Genomic DNA, 18,250 nt, shown 5'->3' with positions numbered 1-18,250 from the left:
TTATTTTAGTTTCTATGAAAACATAATACTCATTGTTCTTCTATTCATAAAAAAACTTGCATCGTCTTCTGACAATTTCTGTTTTTAAAATGGACTACTCTTTTTAATCAGCACAGCTCTTGTTATATTTGTATTCATTGACTGGGTAGGGATTTATTCTTACGGATTCTGTAGAATTCTGTCCCATCTCAAGTGAGATTTCTCTTTTGTGTCTGCAGTGTCACCAGTGGCGATTGAGGAAGCACACAGAATTGTACTTATATTCTCGTGATTCCCTTTTGCCAGACACCTCAGTGTTTATTTAATCTTGAATCAACCGTCTTGAGCAAAACATTGGCCTGAGTGAGTGTATTTTTAAAGATACAAAATGCTACTATCTAAAATGAATTCATTGGGCCAGGGATTTAACTCAGCGGTTCCGCTGCCTGCCTTGAAAGCGCAAGGCCCTGAGTTCGATCCCGGGTACCAAAAAAATAAATAAAATGAATTCATTGATTTAGGATATTGTACCTCACCCCTTCATTTTGATTTGGAGAGACCAGCAATTCACCTGTTAGTAAAGTTTGGCCCTTTGCTCTCAGGAAGGACTGACTGTCGGCTAATGCATCCTTCTGCATTCTGAATGCCACACACCCGCTAGGCTCAAGTGTCCCACCCTTCGTGTTCGGAGGTGGGTAACTGGCTTCTTTTTTTGCAGGATTTAGATCTCCCTGGTGGGCAGCGCTCCTCTTCCCGAAGCAGGCCGTGTGGGGTCACGGAGGGAATACCTCATTCTGCGGAGTCGCGTGCCCTCGGCCGCCAACGGGAGCGCGCGGCGGGAACTCGAGGCCCCATTGGCCGTGCCTGCCGCGGGGACTCCGCCAACGGTCCAGGCCGGGCGCTGGCAGGAGGGGGCAGGGCGAAGAGAAGGCCGAGGGTGATCGAGAACGAGAACGGGGTGGTAGAGGGAGCCAGGCTCGGCGGGGCGAGGCCCAGGGCCCGTCAGGGGCGATGGAGGAATCACTGCTTTCCACCCCCATCAACCCCAACAACTTCCCCGCCAAGCTGTGGCGGCTGGTGAACAGCCCCCGGTACCGCTCCATCCGCTGGGACGGCCGTGGCGAGGGGCTGCTCATCGACCAGCCGCTCTTCGAGGCGGAGCTGCTCAGCCCACCTGGCCCGGGGTCGGGGGCCGGGGGCGGCAGCGGCGGGGTCGGGGCCCCCGGGGCTGAGCCCGAGCTCTTCAAAACCACCAACTTCACCAGCTTCATCCGCCAGCTCAACCTCTACGGCTTCCGCAAGGTGGTGCTGGGTGGGCCGGGGCCGGGGCCGGGGCGGGGGCCGGGGCCCGGGGGGCCGGCAGGCGACGGGCCGCTGCACCACTTCCACAGCCCGCACTTCCGCCGGGACCAGCCGCAGCTGCTAGTGCACCTCAAGAGGCTTACCAGCGCCAACAAGGCCAAGCTGGCGGCGGGCCTGGAGGTGCCCTGCCGCCCGCCCAACCGCTTCCAGCGGCTGCTCATCACGTCAGCCTCCGCCTCGGCCTCGGCCTCCATCTCCGCTTCCCTGCTGCGGAATCACGAGTCACCTCCGCAGCTGGCAGGGCCTCGGCCGGAGCCGCAAGGTGAGTCGGGGCTACTCGGGCCCTAACCTGCCCTCCTTGGGGCGCAGGGGTGCCAGGGAACAACGGCCACTGCAGAGCGCATGGCCCGTCGCACCTTTGAGGTACCCAAGGGCTTCAGAGCCTGCGCTGTGCCCCCTGAAACTGCCGGTGTCCCGTCACCGCCATCATTCCCGCAAGCACCAGCACACGAGGCCTTTAGTGCTTTCTCTTGAAAGGGTTCCTAAGCATTTAGCCCTTTCTGAGTCCACCAGCACCAAAATGGACGCTGCTTTACGGTCTCTTTCCACCCTTCCCTAAGGGTTGAAACCCTGAGTTTGAACCCCAACAGTTGAAATTGTACCAGATGGAACCCCAAGAGTTTACCTACTCTCAAAACTTCATAGCCATTTACCTTCCCAAGGCCCACGCTTTCCACTGTGACCATCTAGGTTAAGTAGCTCTTTGTTGAAGTAGTGGGTCTGAAAGAAACCCAAAGGGCCTCCTTGCTCCAGCGGGAAGCAGAACTCTGCAGGTTAAAGGGGGGGGGGGGGATGGGACAAAGTTACAGCCAAGAAAATTTAGAACATTATACCATCCAAGGAAACCTGGAAAAGGAACCTTGAATGAAAGTTCCTTGAAAGAACATGACACTTTCTAGCTATTGACATACCTAAGAAATCTTGGAAGAAGTGGTAATGACAACTACCTTTAAAGCTCCAAGTAATAAGTAGAATGGTAAACGTTGTTTACATATCTTATGGACAAAAATATAATAAATGATTTCCAAGATATTGTTCCATTTGGAATTAACTAAACATTGATTGCAGCTAATGAGAGCTTGACACCCAAGATGTATTATTAGACAAATGTAAGGCAAAAATGTTTTTTTTATAGTTGTTCTAGTTCAAAAGAATTTTACACATGTACAGTCTTTGGATTTTTCACTATTGTCTATAATCTTTCAGCACTGAAAAAAACCATGTATAAATCTGTAGTGAGTAAAAGTTCAGAAACCTTTGTGACAGTGAGTTATTTTTATGATCTTGGTTTCTGATCCTCTTTTTACTCTGCCACAAAGATGAAGGTGACAATATTCCCTTTATTTGTGTAAAGAGTCCATGATACAAAGCACTATATCAAGACAGCAACAGGATATAATAATGAGAATTCATTCTTCACCTTTGATCAGGAGAGTAATAGAAACATTTCTGCCATGTTAACATGGATTTAACATAAACTGGAAGCTGGGCATGGTGGTACACACCTGTAATCCCAGCACTCTGGAAGCTGAAGCAGAAGAACTTCAAATTTGAGGCCAGCCTGGGATACATGGTATGCTGGAGGCCAGCCTGGACTGTGTATTAAAACCGTCTCTAGGCCCGGAGATTTAGCTCCGTGGTTCTGCTGCCTGCCTCACAAGCAGAAGGTCCTGAGTTCCATCCTCGGCACCAAAAAACAAAACAAAATTTAAAAAAAAAACCCTCTCTAAAAACACATATTGCACATGAAACAGAGAGGGGCAGGGGGAGAAGAGAGAAATAATGAATCTGGGTTATTTTTGCTTTATGAAAAAAATTTAAACATACAAATAACACTATGTTCAATTTAAGTTAGGCCCATTAAAGGACTGAGTTGTGTGTGCAGTTTAGAAGGTCAGGGTCTAAGAGTTCTATTAACAAGTTGGGAAAATAGCAATGGCATAGGAATGTTCTAAGGGAGTTCTAAAGGCATAGTAAGTCACTTCCAGGTGATGGAAATTGATTTTGGTGAGGAATTATATGGGAAAGACAGTAGAGACAATATCGTGGCATACATTTAGCAGAATTAGTTGAAATAGATGTTTTTATTCCACCCACCCCCCTCCCGTTCAGTCTCTAGAAGGCAAAACAAGAAAAAACTGGAAATACATTCTTGGGAGAAATGAGATAACCACTTCAGTAGGGCCGGGGATTTAGCTCAGTGGTTCCGATGCCTGCCTTGTAAGTGCAAGGACCCGAGTTTGATCCCTGGTACCAAAATAATAATAATAATAATAATAATAATAATAATAATAATACCCAGTAAAAATAGAGATCATGTTAATTGGAGAAATATAAAGGCTGTCTAGAATCTGATTTTGTCCACTTATAGTTCAGTTAGTCATCATTTTATTTGATTTATTTTTTGTTTTGCTTTTGGTACCGGGGATCGAACTTGTATTTTTTGTTTTTTTGGAGTTTTTTTTGTGCCGGATATCGAACTTGGGACCTTAAGCTTGTGAGGCAGGCACCGGAACCACTGAGCTAAATCCCCGGCCCTTTAGGTTTTTGAGGCAGGGTCTCACTATGTAGTCCAGACTGGCCTTGAACTCATGGTAATCCACTTGCCCCAGCCTCCCAAGTGCTGGGATTACTGGTGTGTGCCATAGCACCCAGCTTGATCATCATTTTAGAGATTGTTGAAAAGCAAAAATTTAATTCATACTTTTTCAATGTAGGTGACATGCCAATTTATGTATGCCTAGGTGATTGTCATTTTTATGCATTTTCTATTTTATTTTTACCATTCTACCTATTGGTGTGTGCAGGAGGACACAGGTGTGGATTGTCCACGCTATAAGCTTGGTTCACTAGGGAATTGTGTTATGGGTTTAGGTGGAAAGTAATTCTATCATACATTTAAGAATATTGGCACAACTTTGTTCTCATTCTGTGTTCTAAGTTCTTAGTGCTTCTCTTTTTCAACCCCTAATTTCTATTTTATTTGAATCATGCCTTGATTTATGCCTGACCACATAGCATACTTCTCTTTTATAGTAGAATCCTATTTTAAGACCTAGTTCTCTTATTTAGATCCATTGAGCCAACTGTCTTGTTCATCTTCCAATAATATTCATGATAAGAAATGTGAAAATCCCGTTTTCTCCCTTTTGGTCTCCTTTTTAAATTTTGTTTTTAGTGGCAATTTGTTTTCCAGCATTTGTCAAACCATTCTAAAATAAGTAGCAGCCAGGCATGGTGGTGCATGCCAGTAACCCCAGCACTTGGGAGGCTGGGGCAAGAGGATCGCCATGAGTTTGGGCCAGCCTGGGCTACATAGTGAGTTCAAGTCCAGCCTGGACTACATAGAGAGACTCTGTCTCAATAAATAAATAAATAAATAAATAAATAAATAAATAAATAAAATAAGTAACAAGCCTGAGAAGTAGATAATCTCTCTTTTTGCTCAGGCTCAACAGACAGGTTTTGGGATTCCTTTCTGGGAACTGATTATTTTAACTTTCATAAAAGGAAGAAACTCTTTAAAAACAGAAATCCATCCTGCCCTATATTTCTAGAATTCTGGATTGAAACATGGCCAAATGTGTTTTAAAGATATTTTGGAGACATACAGGTGATGTTCTACAAAATTGGTCAGAACAGAGCCCTATGAGGTAACCCTTAACTGAAGAATAAGTAAGAGTTGAGCATGTTTTAGTTCTTTATTTAAAAAACACAAAGTTAAAGGGATACCCTTCTAGTCCTGACAGTATTTTAATGTTATCAGCATCTAAAATAGATAATTGGCTATGACTTAGAGTTTATCATAATAGAACTAGAATTTGAGAAATCAAGGTAGAGAATTCTTTAATTAGCTGCATAAATTATTGATATTCAGCTATCCTAGAAGAGGTCAGAAGAACTAGTGAGATATTGCATGCTGTAGGCAGTATGTAAGTTTGGTACATAAGCCATCCAAGGAGAAATCAAATGAGGGACAATTTGAGACATTCAGAAACACTTGTTGTGAAGAGTAAGTTTCTTTAGGAAAACAAAGGGTTGTCAGTGGTGAGTTCAATGCATGTGTACATATGGGATTGCTAGACAAGTACCATCACAAAAGTTACATTTTGTACTTTAAAGGAAAAAAGAAAAATCATTTCTAAGAGGTCTATCATTTGAACACATTCAGTCTTCTGGACTTCTAGGATTTTTTTCCCCATTAGATAAAGTCCTCTTGATTTTCAGGACTCCAGAATGTGTTTAGTGTGTGTAAATATATTTGTTTATTCTTGGTATGAATGTTTTATTCTTTTTTAAAAAATCATAAATGAATTATTTATTTTATCCTTTTTTATTAGTACATTTTGCAGTACATGATGATTACATTCATTGTGGGGAGTTCGTACATGTACATAATATATCTTAATTCTTTTTTCTTTCTTTCCTCATCCCCTACCCCTTCCCTCTCTCCCTGCTCCTTCTAACTCAGTCCCTTTCACATTCCCAAAAGTTGTATTTTTCCTTTAAGTTTTTTGTTTTCCCATCCCCTTTACCTCCCCTCCCTCCTAGTCCTTCCAACTCTTGATCCCCTGTGCATTTGGAAAACATCTCCGTACTTCCTGTTTATCTTCTATTCTGCATTCTGTCTCTGTGTCTCTTTTTTAGTTTCTCATAAGAGAAACCATGTGATATTTAAACTTGTGTGTCTGACGTATTTTACTTAACGTTATGGTCTCAAGTTGCCTCCATTTACCTAAGAGTACCTCAAGTTTATCTTTCTTTATGACAGAGTAGGACTCCATTGTGTATAAATACCACATTGTCTTTATCCATTCATCTTTTGATTGGCGTATAGGCCGTTTCCAGGGTTTAGCTATTCTAAATTGTGCTGCTATAAACAAGAGTATGCACGTGTCATTCTAATGTGATGACTGTAACTCATTTGGGAAGATACCCAGAAGGGGAATAGCTGAGTCAAATGGAATTTCTATTTTTAGTTTTTTGAGGAATCTCCACACTGATTTTCATAGTGGTTGTAGTTGTTTACATTCCTACCAAAAATGTAGAAGGATTCCTCCCCCAACCCCCACTCACAGCTAGCATTTGTTATTCTTTGATTTTTTGATGGTAGCCATTTTTTCTAGAGTAAGATGGTACTTCAGTGTTGTTTTAATTTGCATTTCTTTAATGGCCAGTGATGTTGAACATATTTTCATGTATTTTTTTTACTTCTTCTGAGAAGTGTCTATTCATTTTTGCTGCCCATTCCTTGATTGGGTCTTTTATTTTGAGAGATCTGATTTTTTTTTTTTTGGAGTAGTTTATAAATTCTAGATGTTAGTCCTCTGTCTGAGGAATAGCTGGCAATTTTTTCCCCCCATTCTGTAGATTGTCTCTTCAATCTGTTGATTGTTTCCTTTGTTGTGCAGGAGTTTTTTTATTTTGATATGATCTCATTTGTTGATTCTTAGTACTATTTTTTGTTGAATGGTTTATTCTTTAAGGAAATAAAACACCAGATAAATAGAATGAGAGACGTGTAATATGATGATTTATTCAGAAAAATAAAAATTTGAGTGCCATCTTTCAACATATAGTTTAGTACCTGAGTAGCACTTTGTTTTACAGATTAGTTTAATAAAATAAATAGAAAGAAATTTGTGAACCACATAATTTAATTCAGAAAACTCTTCTTAGGAATAAGTTAGCTAGTTTTGTTTCTATTAAAAAATCATAATTTTTAAGTTCAGCCTGCAACATTTATGTTCTTCCCTTTCTTGTTGCCTTTTCTCTCTATTCCTTATCTCTTTTTCTTTTTTTTGCCTTGCTAAGTAAGGGAAAGCAAATATGTTTCAGATATCAGGTATTTGAACCCGAATATGTAGATTTTTAACAAACTTCGTCCAGTAATTCAGTTGTTAATCCAGGGTTTGAAAACCACTGCTATCTGGGTCAATACTAGAAATACTTTAAAGAAGCTCAAGGAAAATTTTTGATTGATATAAGGGGTGAAGAAAACAAAGTCACACTTTTTTTTTTTTTTTTTTTAGTACCAGAGATTGAACTCGGGACCTTTTGCTTGCAAGGCAGGCGCCGGAACCACTGAGCTAAATCCCTGGCCCCAAAGTCACACTTTTTAATCCTGACTTTTCTACAAAGATTTTTTAATTGAAAGGAAGCAAATAGCATTATATTTCTTTTTGGCTTGTGTTATACATATTATATATATAGGGTATATGTATACAGATTTTTTTTTTCTAGAACTGGAGATTGAACCCAGAGCCTTTTCTCTGAGTTACACCTCCAGTCCTTTTTTTATTTTTTGAGACAGGATCTCACTATGTTACTAAACTTCCCAGGCTGAACTTGAACTTTATATCTTCTTGCCTCTGCTTCCCATAGTGCTAGGATTACAGATTTGTGCCATGACACCCAGCTGTGTATTGTAATTCTTATTTGTTATATATTTATTCTTTTATGTGTATTGTAAGATGTCTGTTCTTCTGCTTATTATTAAAGTTTTTAAATGGTTTGAAAGAATGGATGAAAAACTTCTAGGGAGTAGCTAATACACTGGAAAAATCTGGTCCATCAAATGAGGTGAAAGGTAGGATGGCTAAATCATCTGTAGAAGGCTTTTAACATCAAATATTTAATTTAACCTTTGATTTCCTGTAAGTATTTGGTCACTTTACCTCTTATGACAGTCAAACTGAGAACCAAGCAAAAGTTTACTTTATTATTCTTTCATCATTATATGTGCAATCTCATATCTGGAATTCTGATCTTGTTTTTTACCCAAACTAAACTTTTGTTAAAAAATAACTGTTAAGTGAACAGTAGTTTTTTATCTTTGGTTTGCTATGTCTCGTGGTATAATACAAAATTGATAAATGTGCTTTTCTCTTTACGCAGGACCAGTGGCTATAGGACAGTTTCACCGGTCATTCCGGCGAGATAGTTTGTCTCCTTATTCCTACGTATCAACTTCATCCCACAACCACAGTACCTTCCCTCTGAAAGGTTTAGATCGGACCCCGATTCCTCCCAGAACATGGCAGAACTCCCTTGGGATGCACCCTGGACAAGTGGAGACGTCTCCTACCTTTTCAGATAAGGGGGTTCCATTTCCTGTGCTGCAGAGGTTTCCGACTGAGGTTACCTATACACTGCAGCCCAGCACCACATCTGTGCACATTCAACAAGGTCCTCAAACAATGGTCAGCTCCTCCCAAAAATATAATAACTACACACCCTCAGCACAGTTCTCCCAAGCCTACTATCCAACAGGTATGAGGATCCAAGTTCACTGGTTTCTATTGAGGTAGTTTATAATAGCATTTATATTTTTAAATCTTTTAAAATATCTTTTTATAATTTTGTTTTTGTTTTGTGTTGCATTTATATTTTTAATTTTAATCTCTGTGGGCTTAAACAAAAATATTAGGAATGTACACCCAAGAATATCAAAGTTTTCTTAGCAGGACACATTTTTAAACAGTATATAAAATTTCATTATGTTCTTAAGGATTGTAAGGGTATATGGTTTTAGTGAAACCTTTGTATCCTCAAAATGTGTTCTAGTTTTGAAATTGAGACTTAATACCCTGGAACCTTACGTTTTTTGCGGGGGGTACTGGGGATTGAACTTGGGACCTTACACTTTCGAGGCAGGTGTCAGAAGCACTGAGTGAAATCTCCAGCCCCCTGGAACCTTACTTTAACTCTTCTCTTGGTGCAGTGTTTATTTTGTTTTGTTTTTAACAATTTTTTTTATATATTATATATTTTTATTTTCTAATTTTATAGATGAGGTTAGCTCATAATGAAATCATTTTAATATCTTAGTAATAAATTTTAAGTTGGGCATGGTGGCATAAACCTGTAATCCCAGCACTTGGGAGGCTGAAGCAGGAGGATCGCTGCAAGTTCGAGACCAACCTGGACTACATAGGGAGTTCAAAGCCAGCCTGAACAACATTGTGAGACACTGACTCAAAAAACAAAAACAAGGGAGGGCTGGGGATTTAGCTCAGCAGTACTGTGCCTGCCTGGCAAACATAAGGTCCTGAGTTCAATCCGTGGTACAAAACAAAAACAAAAACAAAGGGCTGGGGGTCCAGGGATTTAGCTCAGTGGCACCGAACCTGCCTTGCAAGCCCAAGGTCCTATGTTCCATCCCCGGTGCCAAAAAAACAACTAGGAGCCAGGGATGTAGCTCAGCAGCACAGCACCTGGCTGGCAAGCACTAGGTCCTGAGTTCAATCCCTGGTACCAAAAAAGACAAAAAAAACAAAACAAAAGCAAGCAAAGGCAAACCTCAATGGGTAATAATAAAGTTTAATGAAAAAGCATATTCTTAAGAGTCTAAGTATAAATTCCTTTCAAAAAAAAAAGATCACTTAAAAAACCCCCCAAAAAACGAGTTCTAAGTAGAAAAACCATACTCTGTTGGGCTGGGGATTTAGCTCAGTGACACGGCACATACCTTACAAGTGCAAGGTCCTGTGTTCGATCCCCAGTACCAAGAAAATTAAATTCTTTACTAAAATATGATAAATCCTGAAGTTCCTGTGATGTTAATCTTATACAACTAAGGACTGGGGAATAACAGACAGAAGGAAAAACTAACAATGGCAACTGATCTGGAGTTCATCCAACCACTTTGAGGTCATGCTGGTAGATCCCAAGCTATTAACTGGGACTCCTTATGATAATGACCATCGATTTTCCTTCTCAGAAAAAAAAATGTGTTTTCCTGGGTAGGTTTTTGCAAGATGATAATCTGACCATTTCATTTAAATTATTTTCTACTTTGCTGAAACACCATAGCAGTGGTATGTGTTGTTTCATCATGTATTGTACTTTGCACAGTATTATAAAATGGGCCAACAGAAAGAAAAGTCAAAGCTTTCAGAAAACGGAACGGAACATTTCTTTGCCCTATGAATTAAAAATCTGGAAAATTCATTAGTTTTCTCTCAAATTTAAGTAATCTGTTAGCACATAAAAGTTATAAATCTGGTGTCTATTTTATTTCTAACAAAATTCATTATTTTCTAACTGTTAACATTGAACCATGTACTTTTATTTATTGGCTCATTGCAGTCTACCTAAATATAGAAGCAAAAGGGATTGCTTTATTTTTCAAAGCTTTTAAGTTTAATGATATTATAATAACAAAACTAAATTTAAATTAGACTGAGTTCTTTATATTTTTAGAGCTACTACTTTAAGGATTAGAGAAGGAAAAAGGGGAGCATTATATGTATGGAGTAAAAATGATTTAGTACTTTTGATCATTTTTTACCTATTAGAAAGCAAAAAAAAGTTTACCATCTTATGTTGAAAGGCCTAATATCCCTCCAGATATTTCTTTAAAGAAAAAATTATGTGCAATCTTTAAAAATAGATGACTAATTTCATGTTCATATGTTATATGGTATATCTTTTTCTTCTTTACTGTATTGAGGACTGAACCCAGGGTCTTTTCACTGAGCTATGTTCGCACCCTATCCCCCTTTAAAAAAAAATTGAGATAGGCTCTAGCTAAGTTGGTCAAGCTAGTCTGGAACTTACGATTCTCCTATCTCAGCCGAGTGCTGGGATTGCAGGTGTGTACCACCATACCTGGTTCATATTTACACATTATATATCTTGAATATAGCAATGAATAGGGCCATATTTTTTTATCATTGGAGAGTTTAATTCAATATTTTGTTTTATTTTTTGAGTTAATGTCTTGCTATGTTGCCCAAGTTGGTCTTGAACAGGCAATCCTTCTGCCTTAGCCTCCTTAGTAGCTGAGATTACAGACGTGCCCCACTATGCCTGGCTCTATTCCAATATTTTATTAAATTAGGCATTGCTATATAAATTATGATTTTGGGTGCATTCCATGTATGCATGAGAGAGAGAGACACACACACAGAGACAGAGAGAGAAAGAGAAAGGGACAGAGAGAGAGAGACTGACTCTGTCTTTCTTATACTTGTTTTACATTCTATAGCCCAAATAGACAGTTCTCCCTCCTTTCACCAATAAGTGTTTCCCTTTCCTTTTATTAAACTGCTGAAGTCTCAGAAACTTTTAGGGAGTTGAAATTTGGAAGGATTGTATAGGGAGACAGAGAAATGTGCTCTGATCTTCCAATCAGAATTTTGGAGGTATTTTCCTCTGGAAAATATAGTGACTGGGTACTATATTACTTTCATCTGAAGGTACATATGGTTGTAGTCTGGATATTGTTTTTATGGGAAAATGTGTTTCAAATTCCCCATAATCCTTGCAGAAACTCCAAGTTTTAAGTTTTATGAGAGCCATTTCTATATTATTCACCAGAAAATGCTCCAACTAATATTATTTATTCATTATAGATACATTATTTGTTAAATTGCTTGATTTTCGATGTGTTTCTGAAAAATATTTTAGCTTGGTTGTAAATTTATAAAGTGAAAATTGTCAGGCCAGGCTTGGTGGCACACACCTGTAATCCTAGCACTTGGGAGGCTGAGGTAAGGAGGTTTGCCATGGGTTCTAGGCCAGCTTGAGATACATAGGAACACCTTGTCTCAAAAAAAAAAGAAAGAAGGGCCAGGAATTTAGTTCAGTAGCATTGCCCCTGCCTAGCAAGTGCAAGGTCTTGAGTCTGATGGGGGGTGTGTGTGTGTGTGTGTATGTGTGTGTTCCCAGGAGTTTAAGGTGAGGAATAGGAAGGAGCTGCTTTATAAAAAAAATAAGGAAGGAGGCTGCAACAGTAGCTCTGGTAGAGCACTTACTTACCATGGGAAAAGCCCTGTGTTCTGGCCCCAGCACTGAAGGAAGAAAACAAGAAAAAAACCCAAACAAGTGCTGTGGCTGCTCTGGAAGCACACACTGCATATAAGAGAGAATCTTTTGGGGTGTTTGTTTGTTTGTTTGTTTCAGAAAGGGTCTTGCTGTGTAGTTCAGTTCGGTCTGTCCTGAACTCACTATGAAGCCCAGGCTGGCCTCAAACTCAAGGCAATCCTCCTGCCTCAGCTTCCCAAGTGCTGGGATTACAAGGGTACACCACCACCCCTGGCTCTTCTGGGTTTTTTTATTTATATTTTGTCAGTCTTCTTTAATAAGGATAGTTGAAATGCCTATAAATTTTCTGAGATGATGAGAAAAAAAATCTCATGATCTCACAATGACTTCTAATGCATAGAATACTTCTGTGATACAAAGTAGTCAAAATTGCCTTGAACATTCTGCTATTGGTTTTTGGTTTTTTGTTGTTTTTGGTACTGGGGATTGAATTTGGGACCTTGAGCTTGTGAGGCAGGCGCCAGAACCACTGAGCTAACCCCCCAGCCCCTTGAACATTCTGAATTTTCTTTTTTTGGTAGTACTGGGGATTGAACCCAGGGCCTTTATGCTGAGCTACATCCTCAGTCCTTTTTTAGTTTTATTTGGAGACAAAGTCTCACTAAATTGCCCAGGGTAGGCTTAAATTTGGGATTCTCCTACCTTTGCCTCCTGTGTGCTGGGATTATAGGTGTGCGCCACCATGCCTGGCTCATTATGAAAGATTACTATAAGTAAAAAGTTGTATTTTTAAATGTAAAAGACCTGCTGTGGAAAAAAGTGCCATAAAAATACTGTATAAATGTTTAAGTTCTCCAATTATGAGTGAAAGAGACAAAAAGTACAAAAATTGAACCAATATTTAGAGTATCTATTTATGAACAGCATTATAAATGACTTTCCTAGAGTTAAAAAGAATATTGCTCTCAGAGTCAAGATAATAATCACTCCCAAATTCATCTAAGTCATAATAAAAAGACTAATTTTGGCATAGTGGTCATATTTCAGTCCTTTCAAAGTGAACAGTGTGATGAGGTTTGGATCAGACTTTAATAAAAAACAACACTCAACTTCATTAAAAAATTAGTTGTGTTAAAAATAAACTTGAGGTGGCTGGGGATTTAGCTCAGTGGTTCTGGTGCCTGCTTCGAAAGTGCAAGGACCTGAGTTCAATCCTCGGTACCAAAAAAAAAAAAATTAAAAATAAACTTGAGGGCCAGGGATTTAGCTCAGTGTTTCCACTGCCTGCTTCATAAGTGCAAGGTCCTGAGTTAAATTCCCAGTACCAAAAAAATAAAAATACTTCAACCTGATTTTCAAATAGTATAACCAGTAAATTTTAAATTTTGTAATATTTCATAAATTCTTAATTTCTCTAGTGTAAAACCACACTATTGAAATTAATAAATTGCTATCAGACTGACTCATAAAATGGCTCATCAGAATCTCCTTGTCTTTCCCTTGAAGTGTTAGTTTTCCTTGCCTTCTTGGTTTACATTTTTTCTATTCTGATCTCTCCTTCAAAGATAAAATGTCATTTTATCCATTCTTTGTTGACTCTTTAGTCTTGCCCTATCTAGAGCATTTTTTCTCTAATATTATTTTGTGTATCACCTATGATTTAATTTTCCTATTTTATTAAAAAACTCTTCATTTTAGACCTTTACGTTCTCCACTATATATTTGAAAATATGTAAAATTCACAAATACATATTTACACTGAGGGTCCTGTATTTGAGGAATGTTGAGATTTTTTTTTTTCAGCATTGGAGATTGAACCCAGGGCCTATGTACTGAGCTGAATTTTTTTTTTTTTGAATTTTAATGCAAGGCCTCACTAAGCTGCTGAATTGCCCAAATTTAGCTAAAATTTGGGATCCTCCTCCTTCAACCACACCAAGTGCTAGGATTACAGGTGTGTCACCTCCACAGCCCTGGAGGTATTCTTTCCTTTGACTAACATTATAATGCTGAGTTAACTGAAAATCTATTTTCTTTTCAAGGTTTACATTTTAAACTCGAAGCACTGATTAAACAAATTATAGCTGCCTTTAATCTCATATTTTAACAACTACTTATATAGCAATCAGTATGATCATAGGGTTGTGTTTTTCAATATTTATTTGTTTAATCCTTATACTAACTTTATAAAATAGGTAGTGCAGTTATCCTTATTTTATAGGTGGCGGGACTAAGGCACAGCTGTTCAGTGGCAGACTCAGAAAGAGACCCAGGCAGTCTGATTCAAGGGTACAGTCTTTTGACCATTGTGCTTTGTTGTCTTCCTGCCTCTCATAAAAAGTTTTTTGGGGGGTTTTGTCCTGTTTTTCTTTTGAGGGAATCTTCTGTCTTATCTGTCCACCACAGTTGGTTATTACTAGACAGAGTAGACAGTGCAGACACTGATGGAATGATTACCTTTGTGTGCTGCTGGTGGCATTAAAACTGCTCCGGGTTGACACACTGTGTCCAAACAGAGGAAATATACTTGAATGGCTATCATGGGAGGTCCAGTCTGGGGGCTCTGGGAAGTGGAGTTACCTCTTAATTCTTATTTCTGTATCTTCTGTGCCTAGCAGAGCTTGCATATAAGGGGTCCCTGGTAAATAATCTCTAGAACAGGATGGGCTAGTTCTAGTCTCAGCTTTGTACTCAATCAGCTGATGTCACCTTGAGCGGATTATTTCATGTCGCTTAGCCTCAATTCCTTTTTCTATAAAGTAGTGATAATAGTTGGGTCTGGAACTAAATGAATTAATGTGTGCATACCAATTTTATAAAATTTGAAACACTATTTACGTTTAAAACATAAAATGTTTTAAAATCTGTCTCAAATAAGCCTATATATTAACACTTTAAAAGCTAAGTAATTTATAAGAATATGTACTTTTCTACCAGGTTACATGTGATATTTTTATTTTTCATTGAAAAACAAATCCCATAGTTACTTATTTATTTATTTATTTTTGGTACCGGGGGATCAAACTTGGGTCCTTGCGCTTGCGCAGCAGGCGGCGAAACCACTGAGCTAAATCCCTGGCCCAATAGTTATTTGAAAGTTTTTCTGAACCATTTTTGGGCAAAAAAGGGTTGCAAGCTCAGGATCTTGTACATACTAGACAGGCCCTCTACCACTGAGCTATTCTCCAGCCAAGTACATTTAAATTCTAAAGGTTTGACTTGATGCCTGATGTGGTGGTGTGTACCTGTAATCCTAGCCCTTGGGAGGCTGAGGCAGGAGAATCACCATGAGTTTGAGGCCAGCCTGAGCTCTGTAGTAAGTTCAAGGCCAGCCTAGACTACATAGTGAGACCCTGTCTCAAAAAACTAAAGAAAAAGGGCTGGGGATTTAGCTCAGTGGTTTGACCGCCTGCCTCGCAAGCGCAAAGACCCAAGTTCGATCCCCAGTACCAAAAATAATAATGATAATAATAATACATTAAAATGAAAGTTAAAAAAATAAATAACGGTTTGACTTGGCTGGGTGTGGTGGTACATGCCTGTAATCCCAGCATTCTGGAGGCTGAGGCTGTAGGATCACTGTGAGTTTGAGGCTAGCCTAGCTCCATAGTGAGTTCAAGGCCAACCTGAACCCTGTCTCAAAAAAAAGTTTAACCTTTAGGCTTCTAATTCTCATAATGTACACAAATAAATATAGACGTATGGGGTTATAAAAGTTCTCCAGTGGGGTGGTGCTCAGGTAGCTTGTTTCTCTGAAGAAACCTAACTTTGTACTTATAGAAAAGAGCTTGGCACCAGGAACTTTTTGGTTGGCAGAATAAACAAAACAAAAGCACAGTCAGACATACATCTTTTTATTGTAGTAAAACATATATAACATAAAACTTACCATTTTAACTGTTTTCTGTGCCATTAAATATATTTACCATCAGTACTATAAATCTCTAGAACTTTTTCCCATCTTCCTTAACTAAAACTCTACCCATGAAACACTAATTCCCCATTCTCTCTTCCCTCAGCCCTTGCAACCATCATTCTCCTTTCTATCTATGAATATGACTACTCTAGACACCTCATATAAGTGGAATTATGTAATATCTAATATATCAATGTACCATCTTAATCATTTTTAAATGTATGATGCATTGACACTACTTATATTGACAATATTGGGCAACCATCATCATTATTGGCAAAACTTCCATCACCCAGGTGAAACTACTCATTAAGCAATAGCTTCCCATTCTTCCTTCCTCCCAGGGCCTGGTATTCACTTAACTACTTTCTGTCTCTACAAATTTAACTAACCCAGGAACTTATCTTGAGATAAAATTTACTATTATACTTACTGTTTCTTTTGAGCATTTATAGTTTTGGGTATTTTCTCACTGTTGACACTGTGCTATCCTGGAGCAGATTCAGATTCAAAATATTTCAGTTAAAAATTTGAATTGCTTCCATAGGATAAAGTATACAAACTTGTTTGCCTCATCTATAGTGAGAGTAATACTTTTTAATAATTCTGGCTTTTGTATTATTTAGAAATTTTAAAACATGTTAGGTAGCCCAGAGCCCTGGTGCATATCTAGAATCCCAGCTACTCGGGAGACTTTAGCAGGAAGATTGCAATTTTGAGGGCATCTTGGAAACTTATTGAGACCCTGGCTCAAAATTTAAATTTTTTAAAAAAGAGCTCAGTGGTAGAGTGCTTGCCTAGCATCCATGAAGTCCTGGGTACAATCCCCAGTACCACCACCACCAAAAAGCATTGTCTCATATTTCAACCTGAAATGGGGTTTCTGTTCATTATTTACGCTTTTTCCTTCTACGTACAGTTTAATGACTTAAAGTGAACACTGTCTTCAGGAAGACACCTAAAGATCTTTTTTTTTCCCCCTCCCTTTTTCAGCATTGGGGATCTACTGCAGGGGTATTCTACCACTGAGCTACATCCCCATCCCATTTTCTTAAATTTTTAATTTTGAGACAGAGACTCACTGAGTTGCCTAGGCTCACCTCAAAGCTGCAGTCTTCCTGCTTCAACCTCCCAAGTAGATGGGATTACAGGTCTGTGTTACTACAACCTGGCTTAAAAGATCTTTTTGTAGATGAATGTATCTTAAGACAGTGATAAACTCAGCATATGAATGTTAGCACTTTCATAATGCACAGCAGGTTAATTTGTCATACACTAAGCACATAGTTGAATTTCTATACCTAGGTTTTTCTATTCAGTAAACTTACTAATATCTTGGTTTGTTCTATTTTATTGGGTATACAAAGTGGGACTGCACTGGTAAGGAAACAGCTATTGAGGAATCTTATAGGACTTTAATCTATTAAAGTTCTTCTTTTCTTCATACAGGTACCTTTATACTTTTCATAGGTTAGTGGACTCTTTAAAGGACATTCACTGTTTTGCTATTTTCTTGTAAAGTCAGCTATCTATATATTTAACATATTCTTTGTTCTTTTAGTTTACTTCTCCAAGAAGTTTACTTTAATATTTTTACACCGTCAATATATGTATCTTCCTCTTCCTCTTCTTCCTTTTCCCCCCAGCCCCCGCCAGGGATCAAACTCGGGATCTTGCGCTTGCAAGGCAGGTGGCAGAACCACTGAGCTAAATCCCCAGCCCCTGCATGTATCTTATTAATAGAATCAGCACATTGAAATATCAGAAAAATCAGTGTTACCGTTTTGTTGATTTATTTGTAATGAAACACAGTGTTTCCCTACCTACCCTGATGGAGAATCACCTGTAGCTCTTGACTATATCTTTTCTTGCCACTAGGGGGCCAGGTTTTCCTTACTTGTTACTGCTCCAGAAAAAAAGTTCTTTATTTTTTTCGGTTTTGACACACCCCACTTGGTCTTTAGTTATTTGAATTCAGTTTATTTCCCAGGATATTTAGGAGGCTGGGGATGTAGCATGTGCAAGCCTCTGGGTTCCATCCTCAGCACAGTGAAACAAAACAAAACAAAAACCAAAAAATAAAAAACAAAAACCCTTGGGAAGTCAGATTAAAATAAAAATATTTAATTGCATATTTGAATAACTTCCAAAAGATCAAGTATAGGAACCTATTTGCCTAATCTATGTTGAAAGCGACAACTTGAATTTGATGTGACAATTAGT

The 18,250-nt window shown here is 38.7% G+C and overlaps 1 protein-coding gene across 4 annotated transcripts in view; it reads left to right on the top strand.

Moving 5' to 3' along the window:
* Positions 1-116: 116 nt before the first annotated feature.
* Hsf5 (heat shock transcription factor 5) overlaps positions 117-18,250 on the top strand; it is a 40,056-nt gene continuing 21,922 nt past the window's right edge. For all 4 annotated transcript variants that reach the window (XM_087191418.1, XM_087191416.1, XM_021248761.2 and 1 more), the window contains exons 1-2: positions 117-1,603; positions 8,239-8,613. In XM_087191418.1, coding sequence (XP_087047544.1) covers positions 991-1,603; positions 8,239-8,613 — 988 coding nt within the window. In that variant the 5' untranslated portion in view covers positions 117-990. The remainder of the gene's footprint in view (positions 1,604-8,238; positions 8,614-18,250) is intronic.

Source organism: Heterocephalus glaber, unplaced genomic scaffold (genome assembly GCF_053883595.1).
Source record: "Heterocephalus glaber isolate CG9 unplaced genomic scaffold, H.glaber_assembly_v1.0 deba00001564, whole genome shotgun sequence".
NCBI lineage: Eukaryota > Metazoa > Chordata > Mammalia > Rodentia > Bathyergidae > Heterocephalus > Heterocephalus glaber.
The sequence above is the reverse complement of the archived record's forward strand: the minus strand, read 5'-3'. Positions and strand labels throughout refer to the sequence as shown.